This window comes from Protopterus annectens, chromosome 14.part0 (assembly GCF_019279795.1).
Source record: "Protopterus annectens isolate FY-2018-M chromosome 14.part0, PAN1.0, whole genome shotgun sequence".
In the NCBI taxonomy this organism is placed as follows: domain Eukaryota; kingdom Metazoa; phylum Chordata; order Ceratodontiformes; family Protopteridae; genus Protopterus; species Protopterus annectens.
The window spans coordinates 982,603,505-982,630,899 of NC_056748.1; the positions used below are offsets into that span (position 1 = coordinate 982,603,505).

Sequence of the window (27,395 nt, forward strand, 5' to 3'; positions counted from 1 at the left end):
GCAGCCATTTCCTGATTTACCAAAAAGTGACTTTGTCAGAGAGGACACTTAAGAAACACTCAGGTATCTCCTACTCATATTTAATGAAAGTCTTAAATATTTGCACAAAAGCAAAATTCTTGGTGGAACAAAAACTTCGATGCAATGATCTTTTTGAAGTAAGGTTTTAGGGGAGTGGAGACAGTGAGCAGTGCATTCATTGTTTTCTGCTGGTAGCACCAAAAAGTAGTGATAGCACCCACTGCACAGGCAGTCCTAACATTTTAAGACGGGGACATACACTAAGACATTAGCATGAGCAGTAGGGATGTGAGGAAAGTACACGGGGAGAGGCAGGTGATATGCCCAGGCTGTGATTTGGCAGCATAGCTAAGATACTTAGGACATACACTAATCTTTCTGGTGCTAATGGAAGGTAGTAGGTTCAAGTGGCGTCCATCTTCCCCATCTCAATACTCTCTGGCAATGTCCCTGTTCCAAACCTGATTAACCACTATCATTTACCCTTCTCTTACCTCACTATCCTTAACCGCTTTTTAACAAGGCACCTCGCCTTTGTAACTGACCTATGTTTTTTTTATATGCTGCTGTTGTTTTTTTTTCCCAAGATGTGATGTATCTTTATATTGTATTTAGAACTCAACTATCTTCCTTTTTTGCATTAACAATGTTCATATGTCTGTTATGTACCTGGAGCTTTTCTCCCCGGGCCTCCGCTGAAAATGGACATGTATCCAGTCGGACTCTCCCGGTTAACAAATGTAAAATAAATAAATAAATAAAAAAAATAAATACTTTGAGAGTGCTCACTGTATAAAAGAAACAGGCATGCTGAAGAGGGAGACTATGGAATTATGGGGAGAAGTAGGATAGCTTAAGCCACGTGTCAGCCCTTTACTAGGGGGGGGGTGTGAGAGGATGGTCAGCAGAGCAGGAGCTTGAAAGGAAATGGAAAGTAGGCATGAAGCAAAATGAAAGGGCAGAGACAGTCTTCTGGCTTTAAGATTAGTGCTGGAATAACACTGGGATAAATGGGTCAAGAGAGGCGAAAGTGTAAAAAGAGCCAGGGGATACCTTCACGCCATAATACATTGGGTACAAGTGGTCTATCTGGAAGAAATGCAAAGAAGACAGTACACAAGCTAGAAAAGTGGCCCGCAGATATAGGACAGCCAAGATAATAAGAAAGGAAATAATGAAGAAATATAATCACCAGCTGAAGCATTTGGATGTGGAAGTACCGCTATGGAATGTTGTGAGACTGGAGGAAGTCAGATAAAGCCTCCATGGCAAAGACAGACTCCATCTCATTCCAGGAGGGCAGCTTTCCTGATATCCTGCCTAGAAAAGCATATTTAAGAGGGTAGTACTTTTAAACTGAATTTGAAAAAAGAGGTTGAAAATGGAAAAAGACAGCAGGCAATGAATGCAACAAAGAAGAGTAAACTCTCAGAAACAGGAAGGACAGAAGAAAGAAAGAAAGAAAAAAGTTGGAGAATAATTTGCAATATGAGATACCCAGAAATGTATTAGTGCTGCAGATTACTCTTGGGAGAAGGGAAGGATAACACTACAGACATTATAGATACTTAGCAAATGAAAATGGAACTTGGATAAAAAGTACCACAATACCAGGAATACAGCAAGGACAGAGATGCCAATGTCTGAAGAAGCAACTGTTTCGCAAAAGCTCTCATTCATTAAAACTTTTTTTGATACTATTGGTGTTCTCTTGCTATGCATCAGTTTGCATTCATTTTGTCTGGATATATATTGTTTTTTGTTCTGGCGGTGTTTATCGAGTCATTGTTTGTTTTCTTGTGGATATAGTTGCAAGTATAGAAAACTTCTGGAAGAACCTCATGTTGATGAGGAATGAACGCAGGAATGGTTAAGGAGAGGCAAATTCAAACCAAGAGATGAAAGGTTAATATTGGCAGCTCAAGATAGTGGGCTACATACACATTAGTTTACAAAGTCCATTGAACATGTGGGAGAAAAAGACAAATGTAGGTTTTGTAAAACCGAATACGAAACAGTTACACATCTTGTTGCAGGTTGCAACATACTAATGGCAGAAGGACTGTATACTGAAAGGCATAATAACGTGGCAAGATTGTTGCTCTGGGGATTGTGCAAACATTATGGTACTGAAGTGGCTGAAAAACACTGGAAACATGAGCCACAAAGCATCATAGAAAATGATGACGTTTATATCACATGGGACCACCCATTACCAACAGTTCAAAAGATAGATGCTAGAAAACTGGATATAGTGGTTCAAGAAAAGAAGACAAGAGTAGCATTGATCATTGAAATTGCCACACCCATTGACTACAGTGTCTTGCATACAGAGAGACAGAAAGTCATAGAATATCAGGATCTGCAGGCAGAAACAAGAGCAATGTGGAAGAAAGATACCCAGACAGTTCGAACAGTAGTAGGAGCAACGGGTCTTATAAAAAAGAATCTACAATCATATTTAGATATGTTACCAATCCATGTAATTCCGTACGAATTGCAGAAGGAGTCATTAATGGGCACATTGCAGGTGCTCCGAAGAGCACTTTTGGGTGACATCAAAGACTGAAACAATACTAATTTCATGAACTTTAATCATACTTTGACTTAGGAATGGGGTCCATTCCCATCATGGTATTAGAAACCCAAAAGACTTGGAGAAATTAAAAGTGAGAGCCATATAAACTGTCATTTTATGCTATTTTTAATTATATTACACATATACATTTCATGATTTAAGTGTTCAAAGAATGGCTTTATGGAACAAAGTTATTCTGAAGCTAGTATGCATTAACACGGGGAATGACAAAATGATAGCACATGTAGGAATTCTGAAGTATTTCTAGAGGTAAGAATTGAGTGTGATATACAGATAGTATTATAAACACAGCTTATATCAAAATACCATTTTCTGTCTGGAATGCATTCATCGACTGGCCCACCTACCTGAAAATGAAACAATAAAATAAAGATTGGTCTTACATATGAAACATCAAAGTACTTTTTATATTCCAGTTAGATTCATTTTTAACGTGTTCTTGTCATGTCAGGAGACAAAAGCAGACAGCAAGGCTAGGGTCAAGATATTTCATCTGTTTCAAAGCATTATTTTTACCACATTGTTTTGTATCTGTATTTAATTTGCAGTTTGTACAGTCTCTTGCAACAATAATCTGCAAAACGAGTCCAACATAAATAAATTTTCCTTGGCAGTTCACTATATTTTTAGTTTGTCTGGTTCTGCTTACTGTACTCAGGATCATGTGCACGTGCACACACACACACACACACACACACACACACACACACACACACACACACACACACACACACACACACACACAAAACAATCTAAACTGTTTACAGTATTTCAGTGCCTGTCTAGATGAAAAAAAAAAATCTGTTTTCTCAAAAGCGATTGGATTTTTAAGATGCCCAAAAATTCTGCTAAAAACTTAGATTATAGTATCATTTGGCTGACAGCAGTGCCCTGGGTAGTAAAAAACATAGGCTTTCTGAAGACAAGGTGATTCTTGCAGTTAAGCCACGTTTCTACCTGATGCACTGTGTGTTTAAGAGATAGTGTGCAAAAAGCTTGCCTAAGTTGCTGAAAAGTTGTTTATGTTGCAAAAAAACAAAGTTGTCAATGCGGAAAAATAAGCAGTGCAAGTGGTGCAGACATGCATGTCATGTCCGTCCATGTTCTGTCTGCTAGTGGAAGGAATGGCCTACCGGGAGTGATCACCACAATTCCCTGCAAGAGACACTTCCTTATCACATGAACATACTTTCATGCATGTGCATACATATACTGAGGTTGGTGAGGTAACAATCCTTTGTACTCTCTGACAAAACTATAACCTACTTTAAAACCACTTCCCCATGAGGTAATTGCCAGTTACCATGAGGTTTAGTGGTTAAGGAATAGGCATTTTTCTAATAACTATCTGTATTAGGGACTTGTGCTCATAGGAAGGCAGTTCAATTAAATGACTGAAAAGAAAACCGAGTCCTGGAGTGCTGTGTATACAAAATGCAACTTCTGATAGGAAAAACATTTCTGAATGTGTGAAAAAGTTTAAAAACTGTTAGCACAGGTTGTTAATGTGCTATATTACACTACAGCTAACAAAGATGTAACTCAATGTCTAGGCGAGAGTTTCTAAAAGTAAATGAAGGTTTACAGTGTAGAATAACATGACAAGTTTATACACTTCTACAGTATTCACAAAAAATGAAATACATTACATCCAAGAAAAGAAAGGCTGAAAAGGCAGTCTGGGATTGCAGATGGGTAATGTGGCAGTAGTTTGCATCAGGAAACAGCTGAGATTATTGGATCAAGAGGACAAGAAGCTTCTCAGAAGTTTCAAGGTGGCAGAATATGGGGCATACCTATTGTAGGAGTTGGTTATCAGGTAAGAATGTCCAGAGTGGCACTAGAGACGAGAGGGGGACCAAAGGGAGTTAGGGAAAAAAGGAAGGAGTCAGACAGAGTATGGGACAACATGGCCATTGTTTGTGAGAATAGTACAGAGAGGAGGACAGTAGACAAGAAGATAGTTAAAAAACAAAAAGATATTAACTATGAAGGGTTAGACACAGACTGGACAGAAGACCAGGAAGGAGACAGGGAGTGGGTATACTCACATGAGTAAGGCAGTCACAGAAGGTAATGGATAATAGGGCTCATTATTAGGACATAAGAAAGGAGGGATCAACAGAATGTGGAGGATGAAAAGAAGGGGTACATGAAGAGATTAATCAGAATATGAGGAGGAGACTGGGAGCGGATAAGAGTGGCAAAGGCTTGACAGAAGACTACAGGAGGGATAGGAAAGGCATCATATACAGCACAGGTCAACAGCAACCAATAGGGACAGTGAAGAGGGCTCATGTGGTACAGCTTCATGGAAAGTTGCAGGAAATATGGTTAGGAACATGAGCTCTGAAGCAAAGCACAGAAGAGGTTTTTTGTGCCCAGATCTTCAGTAAGTAAGGAGACTGAGTCTTGGCAAGACAGAGGAGGAATAAGTTATAATGAAAAATGGCATCAGGGTTCAGAATTAGTAAGATATGACAGGATGTGACCACGATGGTCATGAAGATGGAGGGGATGGATGCATGTTGTGCTACATGCATGCAGTATAAAATTGTCCAAGGAGACAGTTAAAATGGTAAAAAGCATGCCCAGGGAAGTAGAGATAGGGAGTGAGAGAGAGAAAGACACACACACACACACACACACACACACACACACACACACACACACACAAGGAAGTAACATTCCCTGAAGTGCAACCTTTGTCAAAAGGCAGGAAAGGATTAGGGAGTATGATAGTGTGATAACTGTCCTCAGCAGCAGACAACAGAGAAGGGGACCAGACTTGAAAGAAGTTTGAGAGAGGCCTGACAGATGATAAGGACAGACTCTAGCATAACATGGAAGGACAACAATGCACAAAAGTAATATCCCTAAAACTGTACATTTAGACTAAGATAAGATGAAGGAGCGGTAACAATGAAGTAGAAGGGGATTACTTGTGCAAGCACTGGGCAGAACAAAAAAGTAAGCATGTAAAATAACAGATCAGTAAATAAAAGTAATTCAGGGCATGGGCATTATGCAAGGTGTTTGAAACTGAAGGTGAGGAAATCTTTATTTATTTAAATCATCTGTCACACCCTTTTTTGGGATGCTGTAAAATTTGACCACCTACTAAAACATCATTGATGGCTAGCCCACTGTTAAAGCACACTTTCAGGAAGCTTTTTAACTAAACTTTTCAGTTATATTCTGAAACCAGTCATCCATCCATGTTCTGATAGCCTACTATATATCCTTTACAGAGTCATGTGGACACTGTAGTCTAACCCAGCAGTGGACAGAAGATTTTGAATGAGAGTTTGTGTATGATATAATGTTCATGCATATTCTCACACTACCTGTATGTACATACATCTATGGGGAGTTTTGGAGATTGACAGCCAACTTATCACATGTCTTTGGGAGGTAGAAGGAAGCCAAAGTATTTGGAGATAACCCACATGGAAACAAGGAGAACATGCACAGACCACGCACACCTTACTGTGAGATGACAATGCTACTTGTTTACCACTGTGCCATCTAGTCTGGAACCACCAAAAACTGAAATAATTCCAAACATCAAAAAAAAAAAAAAAAAAAAAAAAAAACAATCTCCCAAATTCTCTTTAAATCATGTTTAAACATAATCCCTTCTATCACACATTCATCTTCTTACCCTCTGCACACAAACATTCACACTTCTGAATATTTATTTGAATATCATACTTCATTCCCATTCTCTGTACACAGCTAACATGCTCAGCACAGCTTCTTAACTTTTAACTAGTACTCTCAAATCATCAAAATAAGCCACGCTTAGCATTTCCTTTCTTGGTGCATAAACAGACCTCATGTTCATGTTCTCTGCTAAAGACATAATAAAACTATCTACATATGCCACAGAGAAAACCAGGTGTATACTACATGCCTAAAAATACCACTCTACACAGAACAACCTACATAGCCTTCAATATGTCAAAAGTCTCCCTTCATTCACTATATAAACCTTTGAACCAATCTGCAGACCTCTTATACATCTCTAGTTCATGTAAATTCTCCATAACTTCCAATGCCCCTCATTTTCAAAAGGTTTTTTTTGGTCTAATGAAAATGCATTCCCATTCACCTACCCTTTCTCTTTTTGATCATAAATGTCCCATGAAATTCTAAAAGAATGAACAGCACTGCAACTCTTCATCCCACAAGTCTACAACTTTCTGATCAGAGGTTCATAGCTTCAGAGGTAGGGACTAGGCTATCGGCCCAAGGGCCTACGTAAGCCTAGCCAGCAAGGTTCCATAGCTTACGCCACCCAAGAAAGTTATTTTCCTGTGCCAATGTCCAGCAGAGACACAGAAGTGATCCCCGGGGTGTATTTCCTATTTCCAATCCATTCATCAAGATTTTTCTTGAAGAGTGCTAATGAAGAACTTTGCTTGACATAGATAGGTAGCTTGTTCCAGAGTTAACATTAGGTAACCACCCTACCATCCTAATAAACAAATATGCATTTTCAAATATATTCTGTATATTTAGCTTTTTATTCATTAAGTAAACAAAGCAATAGTCTTGAAAAAAAATCATCAGCACCCTGGTCTAAAACTCACTGAGAGATTTCCAATAACCTTTTCCTAAGTAAAACCCACAAAAAACTTTATAAGGCAACCTGTCTCACCCAGGACACTTCTGATTGTATACTTTCTTAATATGTATACTTTCTTAATAGCCTTCACTACTTCTGTCAGCATGCCTGTACAGATACACTCACTAAGCATTCTTGCCACTTAATGTGTAACTCACTCAATCTCACCATTGGCACTCATAATCAACACTTCAGATTCACCCATTAAACCTTTTATTGTCTGTTTCTTCCTTGCATCTTCTAAAACATCAAAAGCAACTGCAACCATCCTGCTTCCCCTCCACACAAGGATGCTTTGCACTCTAAACAGCAACTGTTTTGCCATCCTGTGACTCCATGCCTTTACTTCACTTTCATCTATTATCACCTTTTCCTTTATAGTAACAGAATTGCTGTGACATATTTTGGGTCTTTCAAAGCCATTATATTTAGTTTTATTTATCTGCTTTCTAACATCCATCATTAATTTTCTAAAAATCTGCTTAAGATGTCTTCTCTGTTAATACTTACAGTCATATAATATCCAGACAGATTTATTTTCTCAACAAAATTAGTTAAGCAGTCTTGAACAAATTCATTCAGTAACAAACCTAATACCACACAACATCAACATGTTGCTTTATATTTAGAAATATCTGTAAAATCCATTTATTTATGAATGTATATACCTCCTGCAGAAACAAATACATGATCAATGCATGAATTATTTCTGTTGCTGAAAAAGTAATAGCATTAAGGCAAGAATGGATTTTAGACCATTATTTAAATAAGTTTTCAAATATATCATGTTGTCAAAAGTCTGCATTTTCCCTATCTGGAAGAGTTACTTCCCCGCCTCCTGAGCAATCTTTTTCCTAACAATGAAAAAAGGATGAAGCACTTTACATTTCTAAATAATGCTGTTAGACAGATAACCATATGAACCAATCAATCTCACTGAGAAATATATGTCATATTTTACAATAATATTTTGTGTTTATACAAACACCATCATCCAGTTGTACCATCAGAACTTATTACTTTGATGCTTTTACTTTTATAATTTCATCCTTCTCCCAAGTGTTTTCTGAATTATTTCTTTCTTTCATATATAAATACCCCACAAAAGGAAGGAAAATATCTGGATTTCATTTAAACAACAACTTCTCTTAACAGATTTAGCACTATTAGCTGTTAGAAAATGGGTGACCTGTATATTGCTACTCGGATTGGAATGTTCTCGGTATTAATGAACAGGTAATGCCCAGACAAAAGTTATCACACTGTTTCATGGAGCTCAGACTGGAAGAAAGCTAACTGCCGCCATTGTTTTATGCTCACTAAGCAGTGCTTTTGTTGATTAGTGGCTGTAGAATTAAAAGAAACACATAATTTAAAATATAAACTTAGAAAGGTGTTGTGGTGGTGTAAGTTTATATTTCTGTCTGAGTCTGAGTGTATACATTATTGCATTCATGAAAGCAGAAGTGTGTGTGAGAGAGATAGATTGATCAGTCGGTGGCTGCAGCAGTTATTTAAAATTAAGAGGTATGCATACCTCTCAACCTCTTACCTCAAGAATTCCTGATAAAGCCTGAAATAATGGGGGGACAAAGGCTAAAAAATAGGGACATATTTTAAATATTGCTCTGTTATAAAGTTAATAGTTTCTACAATAACAGGATTTGTGTTGGCATGCATTTTCTGAAGGAGATGAAGTCTGAAACTCAAATGTATGTCAATATTTAGTAAATTCAGACCCTACTGTTTTGCCAGCTAATCACACATTTTATAAGAAACAGACAAAAAAAAAAAAAAAGAGGTCAAAATCTGGCCAGTTGAGAGGTATGAAGGTTAACAAATTGTAATGGCCGACATTATTAACTGATTTTAATCATTTGTTTTTAAAGCTACACTGCTTCTGAAAGTGTGTTTGTGTGTGTGTGTGTGTGTGTGTGTGTGTGTGTGTGTGTGTGTGTGTGTGTGTGTGTGTGTGTGTGTGTGTGTGTGTGTGAGAGAGAGAGAGAGTGTGTGTAGACATTAAATACTTACCAGACGTATATTTTGGATGTAAAATACTTCCTCCAACAACATTTACATGTACTACAGCAAGTTTGAAATATTAGGCATTGGAACTTTTTTACATCAAAAATATTATGTATGTATGTATGTATATATATATATATATATATATATATATATATATGTATACATACATATATATGTGTGTGTATGTGTGTGTGCATGTGTATTTATTTATTTTAACTAAAAACAAACAAATACAAAACACTTTTACAGTACAATGATGCCTACCAGAATGTGTGTTACCATGTAAATAATGCTCTTTCAGGGGTACAAAGGCCCTACACCTGTGGCGTTGTGCTTCAGGACACCCCAGGTGGGCATTATTTACACAATAACACATAACCTGTTGGGCATTTATTTGTCCACTTTTTTTCATTTTTGGAACTGTACCTTTCTTCCTACTTTCCTTTTTTGTACCAAAAACATTCATCTAACTTTTACTCTCTTCTTTTGACTTCCTTCTTTATCTTCAACAGTTTCCTGCAAAACAATCAATTTATTTCTAACAAAAATCTTGGTTTGACTTTCACTTTAACTTCTTAATTTCTCTCTTGCATGCTGTCATCACTGATTTTTTATTACTTTATCATTTATGACCTTAAACATGTTAGCCTTCACTTCCACTTCTCGGGCAAATCCAATTTCTGCTCTCTTGTTTCTAACAAACACCTTCTGCTTCTTCTCTACATGGATAATTTGACTATGTTCTTATTTCGTATGATTACTGCATTCAGTGTATACATATTAGTTGAAAAAAATGTCTTTCATGTTGCATAAACAATGTCACACCTTTATACCCCAATACTTTTTGTAGATGGGCACTACACTTCGGTACAGTCATTTTAAAATTATCCTCTTTTCTTCATTGAGTGCAGCAGTTGGACTAGCCAGAATAAGAAGGACTGCTTTGCTAGAATCAAAAACAGAACTGTTAGGTAAATTGTACACCATGTCATCCTTGTATTTTAGCTTCTGTTTCATGTTCCATCCACCTTAGATCTTTCAGAATGTTAAATAAAGATGACAAGATGATTTCAGTATCACTGATTCTGATCAATAAAGTACCTGCTTTGTCAATCAACTTATACATACTACTGGTGAACTTCAAAGTCTTTCCACAGGATTCTACGGACATGTAAATCATAATAAGAGAGACAACTCTCTAAAAAAATCTTTGTCCTGGAATTCCATTCAAATAATTTCTGTCTGAATATGAGCAAGACAGCATGCTCTCTTCCATACTCTTCTTTCAAACGACACCATCCCACCAATGCTTTGATCTTGTATTTCATCCCTTAGCCCCTTGAAAAATGGTTACAAAATTCTGCCTTGTAATAGTAGAGCCTTTACTTGAACCAGTTCATCTAATAATTTCAGCAAATGATTTAAGGTCACCTTCTGAACAAGTATCCAGCTTTCTTCACCCATTCTGTCTCAAAAATTACTTAAACTCTGTAATAAAAAATTGACTAGTGGCATTCCCCAGGGATCTGTCCTGGGACCCCTATTGTTTGGCATCTACTTCTCAGAGGTCCAGGCAAAGACAAAAGGCCTATGGCTGACCAAGTTTGTGGACGACGGTAAGTTGGGTGCTGTCGTTGACTCTCCAAATGATGTAACATATTACAAGAGGGTTTCTCAGCAATAAATGACTGGTGCCAAATTCATGGCCTTAAGTTAAAAGCAAAAAAATGTATTATCATACCATATGGCAAAAACATGGCCCTTACTGATTACCACATCAACTGCAACCCCCTAAGCACACAACCTGTGGTGAGAGACCTGGGTACACAGGTTGACAACAATCTCACATTTAATCATCATGTGGCAGCAGTGGTCAGAAAAGCCTTTTACTTGGTTCATCTCATAAGTAAAGAGACTGCATCCTAAAAAAAGGAGGTTATTACCTCTCTGTACTCCTCACTCATTAGGCCAATAATTGAGTACAATGCCCAGTTTGGTATGTACCTCTCCAAACACCTACACCAAATGGAAAGGCCACAGAAATACCTCACAAAGAGAATCCATGGCCTCCAACACCTGTCCTATGTGGACAGGCTCAAATCACTATCACTCTACTCTGTATCGTACAGATTGCTCAGAGGTTATCTGTGTCTCGCCTACAAGGCAATCTCTGATCCTGCTCTACTAGCAATGCTCCATATCTGTAAGTCTAACTCCTTGTGCATTACCCGATCAAAAGGCTAAAATCTAATATGTGACATTAATAAAACCTGCTGGAGAGACAGGTTTGTCTCTCAGGGACTGCCCTGTCTCTGGAATAGACTCCAACAGCAAAGTCCACAGCAGAGAAACAACAGGCTGCTGCAAACTGTAGTTTGAAGTCTTTTAATAACCTTTAAAATCCAAAAAACATCAAATATCTCAAGCGCTTTCGCCTGGTTCCTACCAGGCTTTATCAAGATACAAACATAAAAAAGTAATGCCCTTAAATACAATAACCATTGGTCACATGGTGTTTTTTAATTGCTTCAATTTAAGTTAATTAATCAGTCAGAATTACTTCAATTGAATTCCTTCAAAAAATGAATGTTAAAAACCTCCCTCACATTTTTACATTGCAAAATGTTTAACAAGCCATATACTTACAAAAAAAACAATACATTAATACCAAAATACTTCCAAACACATTGTTCACTATTAAGAAACATTCTTTCAATCATATTATGTTAATGTTCTATCTATAAAATTCTAAAATAATATATATAATATATATATAACCATATACAACACTACAGTTTCGATTTACGTAGTTTGAGCACACTTGAAATACTAATACTGTCATTTAAACCTGGGGACCTAGCTGCGTCTAATTTTAATTGCCATATAAGTTCTCTATATTCCAGGAATGTTTCCCAGTCTCCTCCCCTAGGGTCCTATGCAACCTGCTCCAGTACAATAAATTTAAGTGGAACAGACTCCCCATACACGTCAAACAAAGTATGTCACTGACCCTCTTCAAGTGCAACCTTGATGAGTAGATGGGAAAAAATTTGTCCCAGGGATTCCACCTGTGTCCCTCACTGAGAGGAGCGAAAGGTGCTGATTGAGGTTTCTTTTTTGGGGATAAACTCTTGGCTAGGCTTGTAAGGGTCCCAGGGCCATTAGCCTAGTAATCTCCTATGATCTCCCATACACCTGGATGAATGACTCTCACACAATTTTATTAAAATAGTCCCGCAGATATACTCAACTTTTTAAGTACAGTTGTTTAAGAGTCATTCACCAAGGAGCATTGTATTTTATTTGGATTTCATTTTATTACATTTTACTTGGTTTAATTTCTCCAAGTCTTTTGGGTTTCTAAATCTGGTTTCACCAGTGTGTGTGCGTTTTAATGACTTAAATTCTAAGTCAGTGTCAGCTCTATCCAATATATTAAAAACTAAAACAGACATATTATAAACATCTTAATCAGAACAACTAGAAATGTCTACCTCTTCAAGTGTGACTAAATATAATTTATCTCCCTTGGAAACATTATTTTGAGAGTCAGATGCACCATATCACTCTAAAGACAAATTAATTTATTTTGGAAATTTTCCTTAGTTTTCTTCATAAGGGTTTACTCAAACATAAATCCTTCTCCTCCCGCCTTCATTCATCATCTCTCCTATCATCCGTCCATATAGGAAGCTCAACTCACAACAAGATGGGGATACTGCAAGCTATTGTAGGAAATGAGGGTGCATCTTTATTTTATCACAAACTTAATGGCCAATGGCAAAATAAGTGAGTGGGATATGGAGGTGTCATGGGAATAAATGATGGGTGATTTCCATAAATGTTGACATCATTTGTGAGTTAGAAGGTTCGAAGGAGGAGCAAAACAATCCTCTGAAGGGAGTTGAGGAGTGGCAGTCTCAAGAGTATATGTTAAGCATCAGTGCTATGTCAGAAGAAAGATAAATTACTAGTGGATTGTTATAGCCCTCAAGTAGGGAAGAAGGAAAAAAATTATAGACTGGGGGAAAAGGAGAGGGAAGAGTCAGCAATGTAACTTTATTAATCAAAGTTTTGAGTATTATCTTATTAAGAGCACTATTTACAGGATTCCAGAATATATTAAAGTTTTATTTAGATATGTGCAGCTTGTTACATCTGTTGTTCTAATTTCTATATAGGGAGAACTACATGCAGGCTAAAAAAGCAACATACTATGAGCATGTTCCTGTCATTAGTGCAGGAATTGTTAACAATGTTGTATTTAAGCAGAGTCTTGCAGAAATTAAAAAAATAAATAAATTAGCAGTAATGAATTCTGTTATCTACAATGAATATAAATATTATGAATGTTTTAGGCTGGATGGAATTATGCTTGCAAATCAGACTGGATGCCTGTAAAACTCTGGGCATCGATGACATATAAAATGTTAAAGTCAAGTTGAAACATTATTTTTATGATTTTACATTTGTATGTTCAAGTGGTATATTTTGAAATTATTTATTTATTTTGGTCATGTGACATACAAGATGTCTTTAAGCATCTTTTTTTCATCTGAAAACACAGTCTGATGAAGTCATTTATTGTGTTTCTGCCTTGTTTATGGCAGAACTTAGCAGGATTTGGTTAATGGCCTTTATCTAACAATATTAAAAGATGTGATAGTAAAAGATGGTGGGGTTGAGCAATCAAGGAAAATATATATTTTTAAGAGAACATGAGGGAGGGACTTTATCACAAACCCTGAGCTGTCACTGAAGTAATGACTAGTCCTCGTTTAAATTAGTGACTGACACACTTTACTAATAACTGGATTAGAAAGGATTATAGAGGCTCGGGCACACCCTTAATACAATGACTGTTTTTGCATAACCTAGAATTATTGATAAGCAAAAAAATAGCTGGGAAACAAGATATGGGATGCACCTATGGCTCACAGACTATCATTTTTTGCCCAGTACAAAGTGAATAAATACTGGATAGGTCAAAATGTATTATTCCCAGAGAAAAATGGGAGCCTACCTGACAAGTGGCTGCATTTATTTTCATTGAATTGGGACAGATTTGGCAGTCTCAGATATTGTTAGAGTTGGACTAATGTTTGTGTCTCTCTTTCTGTCTGTATGTCTCTCTCTCTCTCTCTCCAGATGAAACCAAATCAATTATTTAAAATGGTTACTAATGCAAAATTACTACTAAACCCCAAAAAGACCAAACTGTTAATGTTCACACCAAAATCTCTTCTCCATAACGTCAAAATATATTCACTAAATAATACAGAAATAGAAACAGTAACTCAAGCAGTTACTTACTGATAATAAACTCTTCTTTGAATATCACTTACTAAACACCATAAAAAACACACACTTTAAGCTAGGCAGGCTCTATAAGAAAAAGAAGTTATGTACACCATAATGTTCCATGTGAGTTGTTCATCTTGCCTTCATTCTTCCTGATGGGTTTGGAGCTGATCCTCGGCTCTAACTCGGCCAACTGCAAAAGCTCGAGGTCTTCAACCAGCTTGAGGCCAACTCCCTATCCCATGATGCATCTTGTGCTTCCCTCAGATCTTGTTTGCTGCCAACAGGCTACATACCACTACTAATATGCTACTATTAGAAACTGGATAAGAGACAATAAACCATGACATAAATGAAACCTCGGTCCTCAAGAAGCCTGGATGGGGGTTGGAGGGTGGGACACAAGAAGGAAGGTGAGATGAACAACTCACATGGAACGTTATGGTGAGTACATAACTTCTTTATGTTTAGTTGTTCTATCTCGCCGTTCATTCTTACTGATGAGTAGCGTCCCAAGCACCATCTTTCTCGGGTGGCTCACAGGAGAATGTTCTTCAAGATAGTGGAACCAAAGGAAGTCCTGTACCTGGAGGCCTTGTCTACTTTGTAATGAGTGATGAAGGTATGAGGCCTTGACCAAGTAGCTGCTGCACAAATAGTATCTAATGGTAATTTAACCGTAAAGGCTGATGAAGCAGATACAGCTCTAATAGAATGGGCCTTTATCTTCTGTTGTAACGGTGTATTCACTGAATTGTAAGTAAAGGATATACAATCTGATAACCATTTTGACAAAGTGGTTTTCACCACTGGAGCACCTTTTTTAGACTCTGAGAAGGAGACAAACAGCTGATCTGTTTTCCTGAAATGTTTGGTCCTGTCTAAATAGAATCAAAGTTGTCTGTGAACATCAAGTTTGTGCAGCATATGTTCCATCTTATTACTGTATTTAGGGAAAAATATGGGAAATTCAATAGATTGGTTGAGATTTGTCTCTGAGCAAACTTTAAGTAAAAATGAAGGATTCATTCTAAGTGAGACTCTGTCATTATGGAAAATCAAATAAGGGGGTTTAATGGACAAGGCCTGTAACTCTGAAAGCCTCCGAGCAGAAGTAATAGCTATTAAAAATATGGTTTTCCATGATAGATATTTCAAGTCACAAGATGAGGCTGGTTCAAAAGGGGGTAGGACTATTCGAGAAAGAACAAAATTTAGATTCCATGGCATAGCTAGAGCTTTGATAGGTGGTCTCAAATGAACCGTACCCTTGAGAAAGGCTTTGGAGGGTCTATGTGACATGATATTAGATCCCTGGTCACCAAGATGAAAGTTAGAAATTACTGCCAATTGAACTCTAATGGTTGCTGCCGCTGCCCCTTCACTGAAAAGTTTAGACAAAAACTCCAGAATGGATGAAATGGAAGCCAGGTATGGGTCAATATTGTCCTGAAATGCCCATGTAGAAAACATTTTCCATTTACTAAGATATAACTTCCTGGTAGATGATTTATGAGAAGATGTTAAAATATGCTGAGCTGCAGCTGAGAGGTTGTGAATCCTGGCTATGTTGGGAACTGGAGCAGCCAAGCAGTTAGTCTGAGGGACTGAAGAGAAGGATGGAGAGCCCCTGATGAATGAGTCAGGAGACTGGCACTGGGTCCAGAATCCAAGGTTCTTCCACTAGATGAGGCAGGAGGAAGATGAACCAAATCTGATGAGGCCAGTAAGGGGCTATTAGAATAAGGGTCCTTCCCAGAGCCTTGGCTTTCTGTAAAACTTTGGATATCAGAGGGAAAGGAGGGAAGGCATAAAGGAGACCCAGGGGCCAATTGTGTACAAGTGCATCCCTTGGGTCATCCCCCCAGAGGGGGAATTAGGGAAAAGTAGCTGCTGAATTTCATGTTTGTTGGAGTTGCAAAGAGATCGCAACAAGGCTGGCCCCATCTGCAGAATAACCTTTCTGCTACTTCTTCTTTCAGGGACCACTCGTGAGACAATAGAATTGCCCTGTTCAATGTGTCTGCTGTCACACTGGATCTCCCCAGGATGTGTGTTGCTATCAGAAAGCGCTGGGTGGAAGTTGCCCATTGCCATACTCTCACGGCCTCTTGACACAGGGGATAAGATCTGGTTCCTCCTTGTTTGTTTATTTACCAGACCACTGACATATTGTCTATCTGAATTGCAATAGTTCCCAGAGGGAGAGAGTCTTGAAAGGACTGCAACGCTAGAAGTACCGCTCTCATCTCCAGGACATTGATATGCAGATGAGCCTCATATCTCTTCCATGTGCCTTGGGCTGTTCTTCCCTGATAATGCCCCCCACCCTATCAGGTAGGCATTTGTGGTCACTATAGCTATGGGAGTGGGTAGAACAAAGGGGTGACCTAGAGTTACTTGGTGAGATGATAGCCACCACTGAAGGTCCTTCTTGCAGGAATTTGTTATCAGGATTTTGTGTGACATTGGGAGTTCTTGAAAAGACCATTGTGTGAACAGGAGCCATTGCAGTACACGCATATGCATCCCACCTAAAGGAATAGCAATGATTGCTGCCACCATTGTCCCTAACAATTTGAGTACCATTGAAACTGGGGCTTTTTCTCTCGGGAGCAGGTCCAGGACATGTTTTCGTAGGACACAAACTCTTTCTGGTGGAAGGTTCAAGGTCATGGTAATGGTATTTAGCTCTGCTCCTATAAAAATGGTATGTTGCGATGGTGACAAGGCAGATTTTTCTGAATTTATAGTAATCCCCAACTGACTGCAGAGGTTCAAAGTTGTGTCCCTTGCTTGTATGAGTTGATGCCTGGTGGTGGCAGTGAGAAGCCAGTCATCTAGATATTGAAACACCTGGAATCCCAAACGTCTCAAATGAGCCGTGACTACTGCCATGCATTTGGTGAACACTCTGGGGGCTGTAGTGAGACCAAATGGCAGAGAGCGAAATTGATAATGACTAGCTCCCAGCTGGATGGGTAGATGATCTCTGGATGGCCTGTCCTTTTTATGTGGTAGTATGCATCCTGGAGATCTATCAAGCACATCCAATTGTCTTTCCCTAAAAAGGGAAGTATTGACTGTAGCGTGATCATCCGGAATTTTGTCTTTCTTGCCAACTTGTTTAGTCTGCTAAGATCCAAAATGGGCCTCCAGTCCCCTGTTTTCTTTGGAACTAAAAAGAACCTTAAGTAAGTTCAGGATCTTCTTTGTCTGCTGGGACTGGTTGGATGACTCTTTTTTCCAGCAACCTTTGAATATCTGTGGCTGCTTGTTCCCTGTGACTGGGTGGAATGTCAAGGATTTTTCTTATGGGGGGGGGGGTGGCAAAGGGAATTGAGTATCCTCTGGATATGACACTTTGTACCCAGCTGTCTTTTGTTATTTTTAGCCAGGCATCTGGGTACAAAGAGAAGCATCCCCCGACTGCCTCCAGAGGTGGACAGGTGGGCCTCCTTTCAGGAGCGCTGATATGGCTTCCCAAAGAACTGGTCTCTGTTGCCCTGATTCTGTGGACCCCCTCTGCTGCATGGATGGCGTCTTCCATTGTTACCCCCTCCTCTGCCTGTAGAGGGGGGGTTCACCTCAAGTGTCCTGGAAAGCTCCTTGAGTTTTATGGAACCACATCTTCCCTCCCTTCTGACTTTTGGGGTAAGGTCTGGTAGGGGTGGAAAAATGGACTCCGATGGCAGACAGAGTCTTTCCATCCTGCTGACTCCTGGTAACCGTTTCCTTCACTTTGGGTCCAAAAAGGGATGAGCCATCAAAAGGGGTGCTAATAAAGGATGACTTAAAGGGCTCTGCTAAGGAACATAAGCACATCCAGGAATGTCTCCTAAGAACAATTCCTGTACCCGCTTCCCTACTCATTCCATCAGCTCCATGTGAGACCAGATGCATGGAAGAGTTTACAAGAGAATTAAGGGTAGTGAGCTGGGAAGTTACTTTCTCTGAGACCCCTGCAGCTACTGAACTCTGTAGAGTATCTCCTAGTTCTTTCAGGAGATCCCTTTGCAACCTTGTAAAGTGAGTTAGATAGTTCAGTGATTGGAGAGCAAAAGTCGCTGAACTAAACATACGCTTACCATATCTATCCATGATCCTAGAATCCTTATTAGGAGGATGGACAGACATAGAAGATTCTGACAGTTCCTTCTTGGTGGCTTCTGCCACCACCATAGCATCAATGGGCACTCCTTTCATCGGGAAGGTCTTGTCCTGGGGAGAAGTTATAAATTTATTAGGCCTCCTAGGGACAGGCTCCTTGTTGTCCGGGGACTCCCACGCCCTTTGAGTGACTAGCTCAATCAGCTCATCAAAGGGTGGAGACACCCAAGTGGTGGAAGGTTCAGACTCAAAAGCCTTCAAGAGGACTGACTCATCATCAGTAGGGTTAGTGGGCTTCCAGCCAGCCCTCCGTTTAAAAATTTCCAAGACAGCCCCGAAAGAGATATCTTCAGAGGGGAACTGTGGGGACCCTTCTGACTCATCTAAGTCAGTATCCGATGTTATAGATTCCTGTGGGGAGTCCAGATGTTTCCTCTTGCAAAGCCTCTTCCTGGGAACCTCCTCAGTGGGAGCTTCTGGGGAGGCCTCGGAAGAGCAGGGCTCACCCAATGGGGTGACCTGAGGCTCTGGGTCTTTACGCTTTTGAGAGGCCAGTGAAGCAGAGGCAGACACAGGTGCTTTAGGGGAGGAGATTGCTGGTACCAATGATGTGGATGCCTGAGGGGACAACACTCTCCTCATGGCATCAACCCCCCCCCATCTCCGATCCGAAGAAACCCCTGGATCAAAAGAAACAGGTGATTTCCTCGGCACCAAAGCAGTGGGCTCCGAGCCCAAGGTAGGTGCCGAACTGACCCACACTGTGGCCCTGAGAGGCAAAGTCAGAACCAAAAGATTGGTATGACTATCCTCTCTGGACCTGACCGGCATGTGTCGGCCCCTAAACTCCAAAGTCGATACAGAGGAAGACAGAGCAGTAGGAACCAACAGACTTGGAAGGGGTGTCCAGCAGTTCCACAATCATCAGCTTCGAACACCCCGGCTCTGAAAACTTGAGTCGAATCAGAGGAGGAACAGAAGTAATGGGCTGGGTCCTAGCCAGTTCGGAAGCCCCAAGAGTCAGCCCCAAAAAAATTTTTGCTAGTGCTGGTGTCTGCAGGAGCCTCTGCACCACACATGCCATATCCTTATCTAAAAGTCTTGAGGACTGGGAAGAAGCTATGGAAGAGGCCACTGACTGAAGAATTGGAGACTTTAGAGTAGGAGACACCAACTCCAGTATAGGGGACCGGCTCCTACAAACAGTAAAAACTTCCAGTTCTGAAAGCAATGGAGCCAAAGTAGAAGTCTTATCTGGTTTTGAGGTTGATGAACCCTTTTTTGGCTCAGACCCAGAAGAAGACTTAAAAGACAAATTCTTTGAAGATTTTGATGTCTTGTCCAGTGATCTGTCCTTATACAATGATTCCTGGAAGGAAGACTTTAATAGTTCCCATAGCTATCAGTTTACTCTTACATTCATGAAGAACACAAGAGCTGAATGAATGAGAGATGGCACAGTTCATTTGTAGCTGAACTTCACCTAAGCAATAGACACATTCTGTGTGACCATCTGTTATTGACATTTTTTGTCCACATTTAGGACATTTTTTACATCCTGACTTCGCCTTCTCTTGTTGAGACATGACAGAAATTAGTTAACAGGATGTATCAATTATCTAGCTAAGTTTGAAGTATAAGGCAACACCCTTATAAAGAAACCACAGGGCTCACAGAAAAAATACACTAACTACTTAAAGTGAATCAGGGTTACGTTGTTTTGTCTGCCAATGACAGTCCACAAAGAAGCAAAACACACAGTATAATAGAACGGCCCTAATAAAACTGGGCCCTAACTTCTACAGGAAAAACACACACTAGTAAAGCTGTAAAAATCCAAGAATAACTATCCTAGGTTTTATAACTACACCACACACACACACAAAAATGCCGTTGGAAAAAAAAAACAGGCTTCAGTACAAAGAGGCTAAATCCTAATAACACCAGGCATCAAAGGGAAGAATTAAGGGAGTTATGTAACTACACTAAGAAACTTCAAAAAGTCTAGCTATTAACTAGTATGACCACTATCTAAACCACAATAACACTCTAACTAAGCTATAAAATAGAAAAATACACTACAGCAAAAAGGATAATATATGTATAAAGAAAATACCTAAATTTCACTGCCCGAGCTGGTGAGACGCACAATCTGTTGCAGTGGCAAACAAGATCTGAGGGAAGCACAAGATGCATCATGGGATAGGGAGTTGGCCTCGAGCTGGTTGAAGACCTTGAGCTTTTGCAGTTGGCCTAGTCGGAGCCGAGGATCAGCTCCGAACCCTTCAGTAAGAATGAACGGTGAGATAGAACTTCACATCAAACAAATTTCTCAACAACCCCACCAAAAAAACACTTGTCAATACTTACTTGCTCCCCTCCCTCTTGTATGGGGTCCCCATCCTAAGAAAACCTCCGCATGTCTCTCAAAAACAAACTTCAATCATGTTACTACAAAACTGCTAAATTTGCCAGTGACCTATCTTATCGCACACATCACTACCATGCCCTCAATTAATTAACTTGGCTTGATTTTCCCCAATACCTTAATTATGTGCAACTAACTCAAGCACATAAATTAATACACAAGCCTGACAGCTGCCCAGCATTAAAAGATATCCTACAGCTCTATACCCCATCCATTATATAAGCCTCGTAAAAGAGCTAGTATAAACCTCTACTCTTTATCCACTGCTAAACAATGGAACACCCTGCCCCCAAATATCAACATTTTAGACTCCTTAAGGACCGTCAAACTTACCTAAAAAAAAATCACCTTTTCACTACACACATCTGTCTCTGTTCCTCTCCCAAAGACTAACGTACTGCATTTACTATCTCTTTATTCATAAGCACATTACTACCTGTTTCCCATACCTTTCTCCCACTTCCATCCTCATACCACCTCCTTACCATCCTTCATCCCAAACTCTTCCCCTAACTCTCTACCTATACCTTTGTTCCCTTTCGACCCTAACTAATGACCCACTACTCATCTCTCATCTTCACCACACCCTACATCTCAAACTACATCTTTCTTGTATTTCTCTCATTCTCCTTACCTTGCCTCTAACCATCTCTCATACTCCTTACCTAGGCTCTATACATATCCCCCTTCTCTAACCTATCTAGTCTCTAAACATCTCTCTCTCACTCTCTTCTCTAGTCTACTATTCCTTACCTACCCTCTATACAGCTCTTCTCTCTCTATTACAATATCCTCTCTCCCCCCATCTCAATAATCCTACACAGAAGCCTACACCCCTGTACACTCTATAAACATACAATAATTTATACCTACAAGAATTCACTTACCTTCTTAATATATACTTTATCATGTATCCCAGACAGACCCTAACTGCAAATTAACACTCTTTCATACTTAAGCTTTACCATGTCTCCTTATGTAACAATACATTAAGATACACTGTATAATTCTCATTCTTGAATGTAACATGCTGAACCAAACTGTATGTGTATTGTCTATCATCTTATGTAATAAGGCTTTAAGCTATTTAGTGTCTTCTCATCCCTGATTGCAATATGTTGAACTAAACTGTATGTGTAATGTATACTGCATATTGTCAAAATTATCTGCACTTCATATGGAGATTTTCTCCCCAGGCCTACACTGAAAATGGGTTTCTGACCCAGTCGAACTTCCCAGGTCAACAAATGTTAATAAATGAATAAATAAGTGTATACATTTCTTAGCACACACAATGCCTTTCACAAAGTCAATTCCAACTGACAACCACTGTGTAACAGAATTCTGTGTCCATGTGATCTCAGGCTGATCAATTTTCAGATAAGACTTTCATTAAAAGCTCTAATAATGAATGGAAATATAGCATTAGTCATGTAAAGCCCTTCATGTGCAGTGAGGAACCAATCACAAAGTTGTAATGAAAGCAATATATGAATGGGACTGCAGTTTTATGGGTAATAGCAGGCTGCACACTAGATCTAGCCAACCTAGACAATTATGAATATGGAAAGCAAATCTATGGAAAATCAAATTGACATCTCTCTTTCTGGCTGATTCTGCTTCCTGGCATCCTATATTTGTTAAACTTTTCAGATGAGCTAGATAGTTACTGATGTCTATTGCAATAACAACACTACAATAACTGTGTAGATTTTACTCTCTTGAAACATTTTAATTCCTATGCATCCATCAGACATCCTATAACTTTACATTTTTGTAGCCTTTTTTAATTTTGTATGAGCTCCCATAATGTTTACCTATAATAGATTGACTGTGATGCATTAAGCTATGCTTGCTAACTAGACAAATTCCACATGGTTATAGCCGTTTCACATAAATGACCCAAAATGCAGTCTCTTGAGAAAATACCTGTTATGAACATTTAAATAGCCAAACAATCCACAGTAAGTACAGAAGTGCATACAAAAACAATCCAATATAATTAACAGCACGCTGTTTAAATAACACGAGCCATCAAAAAAATCTAAACTTTCAATACACTGCATGACAAAAACACTGACACTTGAAATGTCATACAACATTGGCAAACTATTATTTTTTATAATGAGGCTCCCTTTATCCTCTCCCTTGATTTCAAAGCAAGCTACCACACCCATGATCTCAAGATATTTGAACCAACTTAAAAGAAATAGTAAAAAAAAAAAATACCTCTTCTTCCTCTTAATCCTGTGAGCCAAACTGAAACACAGCATCTCTGACAGAGACAATTTCAATGTACTGAAACTTTGACCACAGAACTGGCAATCTTTCTACATGACTTTCTCAGACTCTCCTAAAAATTATGTGACAGACTATAGGTTTGCCTCATGCAAATTATTATGCATTAGAAATCCACTTTTCTGAGCCATAAGGGTGTGTGTGCATAAACAAATTATTACAGTGGAAGAACAAGGAATAAAGTATAAGCAGGTGACAGGATCAGGAGGTTGGCAGATCGAATAAACAGTGTTTGTTTTGTTCATGTTTGGGCTGAGGGAGGAGCTAAAAATGCATATAGGGATAATTTAATGTTGTTGTTGTATCTTTCGGCTTTTCCCGGTTAGGGGTCGCCACAGCGGAACTTCGGTCCGCTAATGATTGGCAGTACATTTTTACGTACCGAGTTGCCAGCCCTGACGCACAACCTTCAACAAAGGTATGCCCATTCATGCATGTCTCCACACAGAAGACGCTCTAACTGAGAATCGAATGGGACAGCGTCTTACTGTGAGGCGACAACGCTACCGCAGCACCACCACCGCAGTCTTAATGCAGTAGCCATTTAAGTACAACTTGTATTGACAGTGTATATAACTCACCTCCATATTTGTCTAGTTTCAGGTAGTTATTTACATTTGATTAAAGGTGGTAGTGGTCAGGCAGTACCATTTATCAACCAGCAGAAATAATCATTGAACTGACTCCATGGATTAAACACTTTAGTTGCCTGAAATGCACCAGATAGAGGTCTGGGGAGGCCCTTAAAAAAGAACATTTCAGAAAGCAAAGAAAAGAAAAGAAAACAAAAAGGCAAAGAATCAGAAAAAATAACATATGTCATAAAACTTTGAGTTGTACCTGAGGATTAATGCGTTTGCGCTTAGAGAATTATGACATTGCAATGATATGTGAGTGTACTTTTCAACTTCTATCTAACAAGTTAATTAAGTTAGGCATTCTGGATAAGAAATGCTTATATGAGCTTAAGAATGTGAGATGCATATTAAATACTAACATACAAGTTTGAAACACATGGAAAAACCTTAGTGTGTTTCTGAATGTCTGGATATTGTGCTAAATATTTTAAATTTATTTTACCTTTTATGGCTGTTCACCACCCACTGAAAATGAGATGGTCAATATCATTTTAAAGAGAACTGGATGGTATCTGATGTGACAGGCATTTGCAGTTTTTTCACATTGCCTATTTGCTGCTTTAATCTAAAGATGCTGTTGTATTTTGTATGTAATTTTACAAGTTCTAGAAAGTAACTTAAAACTCTGATCATACTTTATTTTTTACACAGTCATGACTGTTTTTATTCCAGTCTTATTTTCCCTTATTAGTCTTATGGACAATCCATTTACTGCACGTTGATTAGTAAACTATGAATAAGGAAATAAGAAAGGTAGGAAATGATAAACATACCTGGTACTACAGCAGCCTACAGCACTGCCAGCTGGTTGTTTCCCTTTGTATTAATACCTTCCCAACATATGTTAGGGTAAAGAAAAGTGTCTTACAAATGATATAATATATGTAATGTGGCTTGCCACTAAACTGCTGTACATTACCCGGGGTTCGGAATATGACAAGTAAGCATTTTCAGAAAATGTAACAGAAAACAAGTTAATTACTCATACTTTGCTGATTATTTATCTTACTTTTATCTGCAGCCAAAAATTGCAGAAGAGAGCCTGACTTATGCTGAACTAGAACTCGTTAAGACCTACCAGCAACCAAAAGGAGTTTGCACTGGAACAGTATATGCTCAGATCCTGTTTGAAGAAAACCAGGTGTGATTCAGAAAATGCGCCATATTTAAAAAAGTGCCTACTATTTATAACACAGACAACAACTAAACAGCAAGCCTCATATTTTTGTACTTAATGTCAACAGTGAACATTTCTTTTTATAATGATATTACTGTTTGCAGTCATTGACTGAGCAAGCAGGAATCTAGGAGAGAACAGATATACACTGACCTCTATCTCATGGGATGAAAGTGGTGGGTTGTCTGCCCTCACAGTTTATTAGACGGACTGCTAACTGCAAGCCACATGATTTGAATTTATTCGATAGAATTCAAGTTCTGACTGGCAGTAGTTCATTCATTACAGACAGCCTCTCTGGGTCTCTTGTTGTTATTCTTCACCCACCGTTTACTGGAATGATGGAAGCATCTGCAAGTAGATTTCCAATCAATTGACATTTAATGTTGCTGTAATACTAAACAAACCAGACATCCTTAAGAGAACAATCTCACAGGAATAAGCAAACAACATCACTCACTTACATAACATGCAATTTAGAGGAAAAACAAATGTGTATATTCAATTAAGATTTGATAATGGGTTGTATAATAACAAATATTTGCTTTATGTTGTGTAATCATTTTACTAAGCTGCTATGACAGAAATTAAAGTTCAGTGTATTTGTATTTGTTTCAAAACGTATAAACACCTGTTGCAGTATTCAAATAATATAAGTAGTTATTGGCTTGTACTTTTGTAATAACTACACAAGATTGCTACATTATGATGCCTGTTGTATAAGTGAATTGTCAAAGTCTCAACAATCACAAGAGAAGCTGTACATATATTGTGCACATACCATGGATTCCAGCATGCACTACGTATGGATACACATTTAAATAAATATAGCAGAGAATATTTCCTACAAACTGAAAGTGCAATTGTGAAAGTTTATTCTACTGCTGCACATATTTCAGTGGTAATCATATAAGGGTAATAATTAACTAGATTATGGACAATTTTATAATGTGGACTGTGCCACTTTGACCTAAGAATTATAGTGGTATGGATCAGGAATCCTTTTCTGATTTGTATGTAACAGAAACATATTTTGATGCACAGGAACTACTCCAGTGGCACAGAGGAATAAAGCCCTGACTACAGCCCAGCTCACTCAGGTTCACTGAGTGGCTTGCGCAACTGATTGTGCAGAAGGGAGGCATGGCCATTACTATCCCTGGTGGGAGGGCAGTTCTGTGGGCATCTCTTGTGATGATCGCTGGTGGAGGCTGTGGAGGCTACTATTGGGAGGTGTGTTCCAAAGGGGGATAGGGTGGAGACATGGTTGACTGCCAGTCCAAGCTCTATCAGAGCACATTCGGGGTGAGGATAGAAAGTGGCTGCTAGACCCGGCAATGGAAGTGGGGCACTGGGTAGGAAGCTGTAAGATGATGCAGAGTAGAGAAAAAGCCCCCCCCCCCCAATTAGAGCAGCTAGTAAAGTATATGTTTCTAGGTAACACAGATTCATTCTTTTTTAGTAAAAATATTCAGAACTGCTATTCTAGGTATTTCAAATAAAGGGAGCTGAGTATATTCTGACCTTATAAGAACTGCTTAATGCAATGCTGAAAACATCTCATGGGTGCTACTTTTTAGGACTACATAATTAATGCATTCCTTCTAAAATTCTTAGTTAACTGCATCCTCATTTTTTTATCCTAACTTTGCTGTCTTCTAGTCCTGTCCCAGGTAAGGCCATGGTGGCATAACTGACCTCTTAACCTTACCTTATTCACTGACATAGCTCTTTTACAGAATATTCTATGTTTCATTTCCTGTCTCATATTGACTGCCAGACGCCTAGTTTAATTATTATTCAGTCCTGCCAGGAGGTACGTGTCTTCTTCCCACATGAAAATCACTTTATTGAGTTTGTGATGAGCTCCACAAAATAGTAATTTTATTTTAAAAATGTCAGCAGGGAAGTACAGCTGTGTAAGATAAACTTACCATAACAGTAGAAGTTCTAATTAGCTATATGGGTTATATATCATGCAAAGGATATAACAGCTATCAAAAGCTTCAGAGCACTTCTCAGACATACAAACTGTCAAGCAGTTTAAGCTGAGCTGATTAAAAGACAAGTTTGAGCATGAAGCCCTTCAGAGCTTTCCTGCTAGAGAGAATGAGGCTGAGTCCTGAAATGGCAATACTAGGGACAACAAATAAGAAATGTCCACA

General features: G+C 38.8%; 1 protein-coding gene across 3 annotated transcripts in view; it reads left to right on the top strand.

Moving 5' to 3' along the window:
• Positions 1-26,087, top strand: part of VSTM4 (V-set and transmembrane domain containing 4) — an 815,453-nt gene extending 789,366 nt beyond the window's left edge. For all 3 annotated transcript variants that reach the window (XM_044056773.1, XM_044056774.1, XM_044056775.1), the window contains one exon: positions 25,075-26,087. In XM_044056773.1, coding sequence (XP_043912708.1) covers positions 25,075-25,200 — 126 coding nt within the window. In that variant the 3' untranslated portion in view covers positions 25,201-26,087. The remainder of the gene's footprint in view (positions 1-25,074) is intronic.
• Positions 26,088-27,395: the final 1,308 nt, after the last annotated feature.